The following is a 13990-nucleotide window of genomic DNA, read 5'->3' as shown; positions in this document are numbered from 1 at the left end:
GTAAATGTATGCTGGCCATCATTTTAGTCACATGACTCTTTGATGTGTCTATTTTTTTTTTTGGGAAAACATTCAAGAAGAAGCGTAAGTGTCACTCTTTAATCAACCCTTTTCAATGCTTCATGGTTAACTGATGAAGAAAAGCTTAACACGTCCACCCCGTTATGCTTATTTATAGCGGGAACCAATTTTTTAAATTTTGATAATATGGTAAAGCAACATGATAAAAATCACAGTAATCATCGTATACTAGCTCATTTTTCATAACACTAGGAGTAATGGCTAATTTAAGCTTTAAATCTCCCCCCTGTTACTGTTATGCACTGTAACAGGACATTTTTGGCGTATGTCGTGTGAAGGAATTGGTAAAAATAAATGTTGTAGAATTATATACTGCGCTGGACCAATACATTTTTCTTATAATTTGACAGTTCCTCTTTTACTCATTTACAAAAAAAACTTGTAAATACAAGACTATTTTAGCTTTCTACACACTGAACAGATTAGCCGAACAAAAGAGGGTCAAGTCATGTTTATTTGTACAGCCCTTAATCACAATGAGTCTCAAAGGGGTGCACAGACCAGATTATTGCAAACCACAGGCTATTATTACACCATCCCCTGATCTAAAACCTACATGAGGGCAATAAAAACTTTAACATGAAGAAAACGAAGAAACCTTAAAGGACTGCACATGAGGTAATCCCCTCTTGAATGACCGGGCTGCAATGAACGTTGCAATAATAAATAATACACAGATATTGTCAACATAAAATATAGGTCATTTATAAGCTATGGAATAGAAGTGTGTTTAAACAGTTATACTGAAGTTAAAGATCGAATCTCAGGGGGCAGAGCATTCCAGAACATCGAACGGAGAGTGCTCTCTTGGGATCACTAGTAGACCAGCATTTTCAGAGCGAAGACTCCATACGGGGAAATTATATTTGAAAGATATGAGGGCGCAAGTCCATGCATGGTTTTGTATAATACCAACACAACCTTAAAACTCACATCTTAATCTAACAGGGAGCCAATGCATGTTAGCTTAAATCGGGGTAATGTGATCAAACTTCTTGGTCTTGGTTAAAAGTCTTGCTGCAGCATGTCGTACCAGCTGCAGGCTCTTAATTTTGGACTTGGGTAGACCGGAGAGTAGTACATTAAAGTAATCAGGACGGAAGCTAACAAACGCATGAATTATAATCTTCGCATCCGACTGAGACAGCATAGGGCGAATTTTAGCAATGTTGCGAAGATGGAAAAAAGCTGTTCTAGTAATATTCTTAACGTGTGTTTGAAAGGACAGATAAGTCACTCTGGGTGATATTGCATTTGGCAATGTTCAGAGCAGTTTTTGAGAACAAGTCACGGCATTTAGATGGACAAATAATTAACATTTCGGTCTTTTTAGAGTTAAGGCACAAGAAGTTTAGTTACATCCATTGTTTTATCTCAGTGAGGCAGGCCTTTAAATTTCTACAGTTAAGTCAGGCCAATTCCTTCATTGAAAGATATAGTTGAGTGTCATCTGCGTAGCAATGGAAACTGATATTATATTTGCGAATAATATCACCTAAATCACATAAAATTACTAAATTTTGTGCAGGTTTGGAGAGTAACGGAATACATGGAACGGCAAAAATGATGTTGGCAAGCCGTATGGATTTATTTTCATTTTGTTTCTGTCGCATTTTATGTTAGTTTTGCCGGAGATCAAAAAGATCAAAGCCAGGAGAGAATGCTTACCACGTGTTGTGAGTCATAATTTTATTCATGTTTAGTTTCTTTTGTCTTTTATTAGCATATTTGGTATTGGAGTAATCCAAAAGTCATTGAAAGTAATCAAGTTAAAGTAACCCTACCCAACCCTGACTATTGCAAAGGTTGTACGGCCTACAAACGTCGTTTGTTCTTACAATTCTTTCACAAGATATCCATTTCTTTTTATTTCCTGATATATTTTGTCACATAATATTAACATTTTTGGGGGCTTATTTAGTCTGTTGTAAGATACAGCACTGTACTTAATCACATTTTTTAGTGAAAGTACAATGTTGGCAACAAGATTCACTTGATATAATTGGAAATTATTTGAATGCAACACAAACTTTTTCTTAATTCAGTTTTTTTTTCCTACTTTTTTAAAAATTCCTTTTAAAAAAATCTCATTGTGTTTATTTTTCCCGAGCTGTTACTTTTTTCATTTGTTCTCTATTTACTTTTTTCCAACATGTCTTTGTTTTATTTTTTTCTGGCTTTTTTCTAAAATTTTTCCTTTTTTTTTTTCTCTTCCTTTCGTTTCTTTGTTTCTCAGCTTTTCACTAATTTTTCATTTTGGTATTTTTTTCTTTTTTGTTCTATCATCCCCTTCCTTTAAGTCATTTTGTGCATAATTTTACATAATATTTGGTCGTGTTGGGATTAAAGAAGCAAAAACAACCTGAAGAGCCGTTTAGGACCCGAAAGAGTCGGTTATTTTTAGTGAGCCGAGCCAAAGAAGTCAGTTCTCGACAAACTCTACTAACTTTACTCAACTTCGTTGTACTTCGAATCGACTTCAAAATACCGCATTTAGGACACAACGTCAGGGTAACCCGTGTATTTTTACCTTCATCGACTGTAACTTTGACTTAAGTCGCTTCTTAATTAGTAATTTTGAGCCCTCATTTTTGTGCGCTGGCTAGATTTTCTTGTGCGCTGAGAATGTGCGAGCAGTGCGCAATTGCGCACGCATGCAGCTTAGAAGGAACACTGCTCTGTAGTGTAATGAAGGAAGCAATACTCCAAACATTTTATTTTAGCTTTAATTGATCAATTTTGCAGTTCATTAACATTGATAATGATTGATCAGTCCGAGGGAAAATAATATACAGACACACAAATAGTGAAAAGTGGTTTGATTCTAAACAAACTACAATTTATTTACAAGGATAGTAAAATCAAATCAATAACAAAGTAAACATTTGTGGCAGGAGAAATTTGCATTTCTAACTACCAAAGGAAACGGCATGTTAAGGAAGGGAAAGATCGAGGGAGACGTTATGCAGTGTTAGGGAGTCCTGATCAATAAGCCAGACTTTAGGATAATCAACTTATTTCTAGGATCAGGAGTTATTTTCTCCTTTTTCAAGACTGATCTTGCGGTGTTCTCAGCTGATCGACAGGGAGGGACGGATCCACAGGCACTACAAGCCTCATGGTTCTTGTGCTTTAGGCTTCCTCGCTGAGGGGACATTGCTCTGGGCTTCGGCCTCCTTTGTCCCCATTGTCCTGTTTTCTCCTGCCTTCATGTTGTGTCCAGTCAGAGTTTGTGGACCCTTATTCTATTTCGTGGTCTTGGCGTCATCGCACTCTTGATTTCTCCTCGTGTGGTAATGTTTTTTGTGTCGTGTCCCTATCATGTTTTGTTCCGTTAGACCTGTTTGGTGTTTGAACCATATGGAGTTGCTCTATCCATGTGTGTCCATTAGAATACAATTAGTTTTCTTGTCATTGATTACTACATAGTGTACTTTGTTTACAATGAGATTAGACGTGGCAAACCAGGAGAAACATCAAAAAAGTGTACGAAGAAAAACAAAGGAACAAAAAAAGAATATTAGGACTGAAAGGCGATATCTCCAAATTCGTGTTGATAGACTGGTCTAAGTTGAAAATGCATGGGTAAACTAGTGCAAGTCAAGCTAGTACAAACTTCAGTGTAAATGTGTCTGCCATGAGTGTTATATTGTCACATGTATATATGATATTAAATATTATTGGGCTGCAACTAATCAAACAAATCAATAAAATCAATTAAAGTGTACTATTAAAAACAACTTGGATCATCGATGTATGGGTATTTCAGCACATCTGTTCAATGCAAATATGAGCGCATGCCTGTAGTATCCGTTCAGTCTGACTTAGGGCGCCCTAAGGTGGTATTTTGCACCAGGTAATTTACAGCCAAATCCAAATGTATTTATATAGCACTTTTCAGATACTGAAATTTGAAGTACCGTATTTTCTGCACTATAAGGTGCACCGGGTTATAAGGCGCACCCCCCAAAAATAGTTTGTCATATATTTTCCATAGATAAGGTGCACCGGACTATGAGGCGCTACATTGGGAATGTCTACGAAACGGTCCAATAGTTCAGTCAGACTTAACCCCTTAACATTCCAACGGCTCGCAAAGAAGCAAATTCGTGTCACCAAATGCGTCATTCCACATATCATTAGGAAGGTTAAACTCTTGGTATTCAAAAAATGCCAACCATTTCTTCGCTTCTTTTTTCTTTTTCGCTGGCAACTGTGTGGACAGCGAAGTAAGAATTTCATTGTGCAGGGAAACGTGGTTCTTTACTTGGCATATGACAATAAACACTTTGAATTTAATTTAAAAATAGACTCATCACAGAAACATGTCTGTCTGAAACAAGATATTGGGAAAATTTAAAGCCAGGGAAGCTCACCAAAGTCGTCTTGCAGCCATCACATTCAATAATAATACGCAACCATGGTCCTCTTACAACCGTGAGTGTAGTAAATCCAACCGTGTAAAATATTTACGTACTCCAAAACATGCAATAATGACGACAAATAAAAGAATAAATCCGCCGAGAAGCATCTCTTTATCGATGGATGTTGCTTGTTCCTAGCTGTCTGTTTAGCCCCATAATTCCTGTTCACAAAACATAATACAGTAGTAAAAAAATGTTTTCTCCAGGCTGTAACCAAACTTGTAATTCACATATTTTTTGGGCAATTGCAGGCTTTTTTTTTTGCCCCGCTTTAGCCTATGCAAGCCTGTAAATGCTGAAAAGGACCCGCCTCCTTTACCTCCGAATAACTTTAGCCAATAGTGACCAATTAAAATGATGACACCGCGGACTACTTCACCTACGGGGGGAAATCTAGTCAGCGGCTGCTTGCCTTTGTTGCGGGACCTTTCAACTCAATATTGATCCATATATGTCACATCGTATTATAAGGTGCATGGTCAGCTTTTGAAACGAATAGGTGCTAGGCTTTTAGGTGCGCCTTATAGTGCGAAAAATATGATAAATGTGCTATAAAAAAACTTTAAATGTACAATAAGATGCAAACATTTCAGTTTTAAGTAGATGAAGACTTATATTTGACCCAAAAATAACCTTCATGTTATAGACAGGTAATTAATTTGCCTTGCTTAACTTATTGTATAGATATTTGGGGAAATATATATAAGACCAATATAAATATTGATTGGATTGTAGAAGAAGGCTATTAGAATTGTGCATAACGTAATGTGTAAAAACATACAATTTATACAGCGCAACATGTTCAAATCTGAAGATATATTGTAACTTAAATCCCTGTTATTAGTATACAAAGCAGGTTGGCAACAAATGTTCAACAGTTGTTTCTCTACAAAGCAGACACTTGACATCTCAGGGGAATCCAGAACTTCCAGTATTCTCGCACATTGAAAAACAATCGTGCCACCCCAAAAGCTATTTACCTATATTCATGGAACGGTTTAGAGGTAGACGTTAAAAACGTCCCTGATTGACATCAATTTAACACAAAAATCGTCTACTTAACATTTTTGGGATGAATATACTAAAGAACCTGAATAAATCAAGAGTTTCTTTAGCTAATACGTGTTATACGACTCACTAGCAATACTATTATGAGTTTGAAAGGTCATTTATTTGTTTTCTAATTTTCCTATGTGGGGTAAAGTTCTATTTTATTGTTTTGATTTTGAATATGTCTTTCCAGCAAAGAGAAAGTGGAACAGGGGTAGGCACTTATATCCTTTGGCTTCAGCCTACTCCCTTTAGGCACCATTTAAGAATGTTTAAAAATTATCTATGTAATAGGTAGAAAGCCACAAACAAACATCCAACAAAATACTCGCTTTCCCCTCTGAAGTTGTCTCTTTTTTTTCACTTTATCAAATGTTTTTTACGTATTTGCAGGTTTATAGCATACATTTTTATGTACAGTATTTTTCTTTATTGTTAAGCTGTTTGACAAACACTCGGATGTTTAATTTTTTTTACATTATATAATATTAATTTGTTTTGTGCACTATTTTTCTATCTGTCCAAAACTTAAATATTTGAAGGAATAGGAAATTAAAAATTTGCTTTTAAAAAATCAGATTCATCGATTCATTAGAATAATGATAATAGACTGATTCATCGCTGTTAGTTGCAGCCTTCCAATATTGATTATATATTAAAAAATAAGAGAGGCCTCTAATTGGCATCATAGATGGATCTTGACCATTGGTGACCAAAAAGTTTCATTAAGATCAGATTGATTTTCATACTCAGGGGGTAGGGTGCTCGTCTTGGGCCAAGAAGTTGCAATTTCAATTCCTGGCTCCTCTGAGATAAATTCTCGAAGTGTCCTTGGGCAAGACACTGAACCCCTAATGCCCCCGACAAACAAGTAGGCCCATTGCATTGCTGACGCCGCTATCGGTGTGTGTGTGTGTGAAATAAATTGTAAAGCCCTTTGTGAGGTTTTTTGCGACTTGAAAAGCGCTATATAAATGCAGTTCATTTACCTTTTGTGAACTGGTGATGTACATTTCAGTTAGTGCTTGTGATGTAATTCCTCCCTCTGCAAGATTGACGGTCAGATTATCTTGTAATAACTTGTTAGTCAAATTGGAGCACGCAAAAGCTGAGACCATAAATGGAAACGTAAATGTTGCTTTTCCTCCCCAGGGCGCACAGTAAATAAAAGCAACTATCTTAAGTGCTTCCTGGAATGGACGTTTCTCCGGTAAGGCAAGGTCAATTCTTGCCTCCAGCGGCATTGCTCTCCTCTTCCTTATAATCCGGCTGTTGATTCATTTTTACACTTCACAGAAAATGGTCTGCTAGCAGGGTTAGTCATTGAGTTAGAAGGAAAAACAATGCTGTGAGCATAAACAAGCTTCGTCACTTTCTGGATCGAGCAAGAGTACACTTCCTCGACTGGGAAACGCTACCATCCAATACGCGAGATTAACTGTTGGCACCTCCAAGTCCGAGGGGATTTCTGGCCCGGCCCCAACTGTAAGCGATCCCCACAACATGTTAATGGATTTAGACTCCCGAGAGCCAGCTAGAAATCTTGATCTGATCTCAACGTAGCAAATAAAGTTAATGCATTCGAGGCTAGCAGACAATTTGATAACACGCTTCGGTTGCTCGATTTTAGTCTTCTTCACATGCCGACTTTGCAAAAGAGACTTGTTACTCTCCTCCAGGCAGTAGGCATTATTTTTAGCATTAGCCTTGGCAGTTGGCGGACAGAAATATGCAAAAAGAAAACAAACAAATTCCAGACATGCTGCTGTCTGCCTGAAGCCATATGAAGATATTGTGCAGTGCTTGATAATCAGAAGAGTCATTGATTGAATACAAAGAAAATGTTCAGTTATTTACAGTGATCCATTAATCGCGGGGGTTAACTTCCAAAATGAACCCATGATATGTGAAATCCATATCACCTTTATTTATTTTACAATTGTTTCAATGCATTGTAGAACATTATATGTTCTACGGTGCGTTGAAATCCAAGAAGAAAGCCTTTTTACAGGCCCAAGAATTCATTTATCAAATAACATGAGTATATTGTTAACATTTATTTATGACCAATAACTACTATTTTAGAGACTGATTAACCAATCAGAGTGCAGAAAACAATGCATGATGCAAATCCAGGAAGTAGCCTAACCGTGAAAAGTAAAACATGTCGTAGCGACTGATCGCTGTATTGGGTTTTTTAAGAAATACTATTAAACTCTTAGCCTCAAGAAAGCTTGCGATTTAATTGAAAACATCTTTAATGGGTTTACGAGACTTTTCTTCCTACTAAATTCACTTTGTGATGCAAGGAAAAAGTAGTGAGCAACTCTAACGAATTACATTTTTGAAGTAACGTTCCCAACACTGTTCATCAAAAAGATACATTTATTTTTTTTTATCTTATTCAATTTATATAATCAAATACTCTCTTATACGCAGAACCAAAAACAAAAGCCTTTTTTGAGCGATTGTTTAACAAATAAAAGGACTTTATGTTTTTTTTAAACATATAACTACTGTGGTGGGTAGGAAGGAGGATGGATGGGTGGATCCCTTAACCACTAGGGTTGTAGGGCCGCCATTTACTGTGCTATCTACTGTACTGTCAAATAATAAGCACCATGCAAATCAGTGAACAAAAGTCAACCGCGATATACTGAAAGTTCACTTTATTCTTTCATTAAATCTCACTTAGAATAAAAAATGAAAACCAGTTCAAAAAACCCAAAGTTAAACCCTTGAAAGAAAAAGCTACTCTAGAGATTTGATCTTGCAAAAAAAAAAGGTTTTAATGATCTCTTTGGAATAAAAATTATTTCACAGGTCGTCGGCGGTGGGTTTACTGATCCGTGAGCTAGGTGATTGGTGTCGATATGGTCTCGAATTAAGACGTCACACATGGAATACAACCCTACTGAGAGGATTTTTTTTTTTTTTTTTTTTCATCATCCTGTCCAGGTTAAATTCATTGACCTCGGCCCGAATTAGTTCACAAGGAGGAGTTTCTCCCATTTGAATGCTGAATTTTTCCTTCAAAGTCAATTGTTAGCTTCAAAAATCAAAGTATTTGGGGTTTCTCAGCTGCTTCTCAGTTCAGACAAACCATCAGACAATTAAAAAATGTATATCAAAGTGATCTAATGTTTTTTGGAAAAGTGAACACATTTCTCTGCTGTTTCTGTCCTATTGGAGCTGTTTTAATATTTATTACATTAAAGTAATTTATAACTTGTTCCTTTATTTAATCTTACTTAACGTTATCACTTATTTAGTCCTACTTAACGTTTTGATGTATTCATTCATTATTATTCAGCTTCTCAATTTTTTTAGTTGTGTTTCATTTTATTGCCAGGAAGTGGCCTTGAACGATATCAGTACTTATTACAACCGGTTTGGACAAAAACTCTCTCCACTTAAGTTAGGTTTCCTTTTGACTCATGGACCGCCCTTTCGGTGTAAAAGTGTTTGTCAGCCATGTTAGTGTTTGCACTGGAAAATCTTTACTGCGATTGTTTTGTAGCCCATTTGTGCCCAGGATTTTCAGTATTAAAAACTTCAACAGTACTGCTCACCTTTAGCTCTTGTTTTGACCGATTTTCGCCTAATAACCAGGATATAAAATAAACACGTGAGGGAAGAAAATCTGTTCTCATCAAAGTCAAGCAATGCAAAAAACCCAGAGTTCAATACAGTTTTTTGTGGATAAGGTCATTGTTTAATCCCAAGAATCCAAGTATTTTCTAACGGCACTCAATCGTGGCTCACGTGCTGACAAATGTTGATTTAACCTTGGTGGCTTGTTATTTTGCGGCGTCCAAATCTTCCAACCAATCACAGATCTCACATGCATGAATGCTCGGGATTTAGATGAAAACTGAAGACGTGCACGGGATAATTGACTGCCCTTGTCATACGATTATCTCAAATGGGTTAATCCAAAACGTGAATATTAGATCTCTTCATGAGAAGGAAAAAATAAAACACAAAAGAAAAAAAGATGGATCAAATAAAACACGTTCAATCTCCTCACAGTGTTTAAATAGGCAACTAATCTGCAGTCATTTTGCTCCTGTCACTTTTAAAGAAATGCTGGAAGCATTATCTTCTTTAACAGCTGCTGTGCTGCTTGGACTCTTTGTAGCTTTTTTTTTCAACAGTGATAACAATCAGGGCCTAGCTTCGGCTTGACGAAAGATGCTTGAACGCCTCCTAAGGAATGACGAGCTTTTTCTCAAGAAACTCATGTTATTGTGCTCAAGGTTTAGCTTCGCTCTTATTGCCGTGTTATTGAGCTCAAATGGCCAAAATTGAGAATATCAAGCAACTAGGACTTTGAAACGACACCAGAAAGTAATTATTGTGAGACGAAGCAAGCACAACTAATATAATCCCCCGTTTTCTTCTTATTAGTTGTGATTTCTCCAGCAAGGCACGACTACATTGCCAAGTGCTGTAAGCACAACTAATATAATCCCCCGAGATATTATTATTATTATTATTATATCTATCTTCTTCCGCCGAATTTTAACGGGTAACTCCTCCCAGAGCTTTTAGAGTACCCCATCGATTCATATACCAAAAATTCCGGCCCGACCGAGACTCTCGTGCTATATCTATTTACAGGGATATGAGTCTCCCCCCACAGAACCAAGTTAAAAATTACAAATACATCTCTCTGAGTTAAAAACTTAATGCTAACTCATAATGCTAACAACTCAGCGCTACCGGTTCTCTACCAACATCTGCCAGATCAATCACAACTCTTACAATTGCCGCGGCAATTGTCTAGTTTATCAATATTCTGCTATTAGCCATTCGGCGAGCTGAAGTTATCTGAAAGACAGTACCGTATTTTCCGCACTATAAGGCGCACTTAAAAGTCTTAATTTTTTTCAAAAGCTGACCATGCGCCTTATAATACAGTGCGCCTTATATATGGCTCAATATTAAATTCGCAAGGTCTCGCAACTTACGCAACAGCCGCCGACTCGATTTTCCCCCGAACGTGGAGTAGTCCGCAGTGTATGCTGCGATTTACATACCGGCGTTTCATTGGCTAACCAATGTGTCAACCATCATTTGAATCGATCGCTATTGGCTAAAGGTATTCGGAGCCTCGGATTGGCTAGAGGGCCAAAACAAACCCTGCAATTGGCCGAAAAAGATGTGTCAATCATCCGTTAAATCGATCACTATTGGCTGAAGTTATTCAGAGCCTTGGATACGCTAGAGGGCCAAAACAAACCCTGCAATTGGCCGAAAAAGATGTGTCAATCATCCGTTAAATCGATCGCTATTGGCTGAAGTTATTCGAAGCCTCGGATACGCTAGAGGGCCAAAACAAACCCTGCAATTGGCCGAAAAAGATGACTGAATAGCAAGCTTGCTAAAGTACGCCATAAAGAAACATGTTTCATTAGTCTGTATTTGTAAATATTTTACCCTCCTGGATTTACTACACTCACGGTTGTAAGAAGACCATGAATTGCGTATCACTATTGAACGTGAGAACTTAGGTGAGTTATGCGGCTTTATTATTTTCCCGGTATCTTGTTTTACAACGATCTTGATGTTGCTGTGATGAGTTGAGTGAATTAAACTCAATTCCAAGTGTTTATTGTCATATGCACAGTAAAGTTGCGAGCGAAAAAGAAAATAGAAACTAAGGAATGGTTGGCATTTCTTGAATCCCAAGACTTTAACCTTCCGAATGATATTTGAAATGACGCATTTAAGTGACATCGTACGGACACCGCATCCGCACGTGTCTACGGCACGTATTTGCTTCTTTGCAAGCTTTGGGATTGTTAAGGGGGTAATCAGTTTGACTGAATCATCTGACTGTTTTGTCGATGTTCCCATTGTAGCGCCTTATAATCCGATGCGCCTTATCTATGGAAGATATAGGACCAAAAACTATTTTTTTGGGGGTGCGCCCTATAACCCGGTGCGCCCTATAGTGTGGAAAATACGGTATTTTCCTTTTCTTGTCCTTCATATGTTTGTTGAATTTTGGGTGATGAGAATGTCAGTAGAATCAGAACTGCTTCTCGAGAAGTCTTTTAATGACTGAATTTTCTGGACACCATTGTGATGTAAACAAAGGCTACATTCTGACAAAAGCCTGCAAGTGACATTTGAAGCAAGCTTTTTCTGAGGCTTTACAAACCTATGGTCGAAGTTGTGGGTTGTTTTTCATCGTTTGAGCAATATTCTGCTATCAGTCAATATACCTTTTGTATAGAACAGTCTTAACAAATCAGGCCACCATTGACCCACAGCCCCACCCCCACGTTAAAATATCGACTAGTCATTGTTGTTTATATTGATCTGTTTGCGTTTTATCAAGAAGTTCCCGTGTCATTGGCTGAGCAGAAGACGACTCAGTGCTGGGAACACCACCCATAAATCCACCCCCTTGTGACAATGCGCTGAGGGGCTTGGCCAGAGGAAGGCGTGGCCTAATAGGGGCATGGGAGCTTTGGCTCATTATAAAGCCGGACATTCTCCAGTATAGTAAATACTCTCAGAGAATACAGACATTGTTAAAATGACTACCTTTGTGTCGGTAAGTTTTTATTGTTTTGTTTTTCAGCGCTGTGGTCTTGATTTATGGCAGCATTTTCAAGCATGTTGGCAATCGAGCAAGGAAAGAATGTTCAATAGATTAAGAGATTTGTGGAGTTGATGTGGCTCCTCCTCGTTTACTCATCGGCTTGAAGCAGCTTTTGTAACGGTGCGAAAAAGCTCAACTGTTGAATAAATCACTCAACTGCAAGGATGTTTGAAGGGGCGGAGATTGCATTTTATTTTTGGTAATGCAAAAAAAGTTAATAGGTGTGTCCCTGTGTGCCGGATGCATGTCTGTCTTAGACGCGCACGTGTAATATATATATATATTTGTAATAATATTTGGACTTTATTTGAAATGGCGTCTTTCTTATTTTCACCATTTTTATCCTGGGATAAAAGAAAACCACGACCATGCATGTGAAAAATCACTCTACACCTCTCCCCTGCCTCTTTTTGTCCAGCCTAATGTGCTGATAAAAATAAGATGACAACAAATAGGCATGGTGAAAAAAAAATATTAAGGCTCTTTGAACTCAGTTGGGCATTGTTAACACATACTTAAGATATTGTTTCATTTTAAACCTTTTTAAGGATCAAACAACGCACCCCACCTATAAAACTTCATTGTAGAGTAGAAAAAATATATGCTATTATAATTTAGTAGTAAAATTATATTTTTTTAATTATCAAGCCATTTTGTGTATAAATTACAAGATAATTGGTGTTAATGGTTAAAGTAATAATAGAAATCTGAAGAGCTGTTTGGGAGCTGAGCTGATTAGGTTGAGTTTAATAGAGTTAGAAGTTGAAAAAATAAAGTATTTTATAACATAATAGTAAAAAAAAAAATGTTTTAAATCAGTTGGCTCACTTTAGCGAGCTGAAAGAGACGGTTCTCTAAAAAGGGCCGGAATTCCCAACACTAGTCTCAAGAGTCTGAAATGAATCACAACAAACATGGGTGTCCGCTTTCCCTGAAAAATTGTTGTTACGATAAACATGTCTTCCCACTTTGGGAAATGGGCATACTTTGGAGCCTCCTTAAATCCCCCAACGACCCCCACCCCTCAAAAAAAAGAAAAAAAAAGATTTATAAGTTGTGTGTTTGTGTTTTACTAGATGGCCACCTGCCACACCTGCAACAAAACATCCCGACTGACTGGAATGAACCGAGAATTTTGCTCCACTTTGCCCTACCAGGGCAAGTACAAGATGCCCCCATCCTCCAAGAACTCCACACCAGGGAAGACCCCCACCAAGGGCCACACCCCTCAATGCACCCCCAGGTGAGCCAAGTGCAACCCAGGTTGTATTTTGGTCTCTTGGGTCTTTCTTTACTGGTTTTTGTCCCCAGGTGGTCCAATTCGTCCGGCACACCTGCCTCAGTTGCATCAGCCTCGTCTACCCCCTCCGCTAAGACACCTTCTAAGGGCAGCAACTGGGTCGTGCAGCGCCTCAGCAAAATTTTGCAAAGGGAGGAGAAGCCGGTCAGCAAGAAAGGAACCTTGAAAGATTTCCTTTCCTTGCTTTGAGTCCATTCATCATCTACCAGTTTACACGGAAGGAACAGAAGTTTTTTTAAGTTCTTTAGCTGTGACCGCGCCCCTTCTGGTGAGAAGTTGCAACAGCGTTGCAGTGAATCTTCCACACCTCTAATCGGATGATTTTTGTCCAGAGGTTTTGATGGTATTTCTCATGTAAGGGTGAAGTTGAGGATTTGATGAATGTTGCTGTGACATTATCTGCTGGGATTTAAAACCTTCAATTTTTTTAGTTTCTTTTTATGTTTGTTTGATAAAGTATGTCAGTGTGAGACCATGTATGGTGTCTGATTGCTTGAACAATTTCATTTGAAATGTGTC

At 37.8% G+C, this 13990-nt stretch overlaps 1 protein-coding gene across 1 annotated transcript in view; it reads left to right on the top strand.

Annotated features, from left to right (window-relative positions):
• rmp24 (ribonuclease MRP subunit p24) overlaps nt 1-13948 on the top strand; it is a 30292-nt gene extending 16344 nt beyond the window's left edge. Inside the window, exons 5-6 of the mRNA XM_088328363.1 lie at nt 13248-13414; nt 13483-13948. Coding sequence (XP_088184489.1) covers nt 13248-13414; nt 13483-13660 — 345 coding nt within the window. The 3' untranslated portion in view covers nt 13661-13948. The remainder of the gene's footprint in view (nt 1-13247; nt 13415-13482) is intronic.
• Nucleotides 13949-13990: the final 42 nt, after the last annotated feature.

The sequence above is a fragment of the Urocampus carinirostris genome, chromosome 2 (assembly GCF_059441175.1).
Source record: "Urocampus carinirostris isolate Australia breed hairy pipefish chromosome 2, RoL_Ucar_1.0, whole genome shotgun sequence".
Taxonomy (NCBI): Eukaryota; Metazoa; Chordata; class Actinopteri; order Syngnathiformes; family Syngnathidae; genus Urocampus; species Urocampus carinirostris.
The sequence above is the reverse complement of the archived record's forward strand: the minus strand, read 5'-3'. Positions and strand labels throughout refer to the sequence as shown.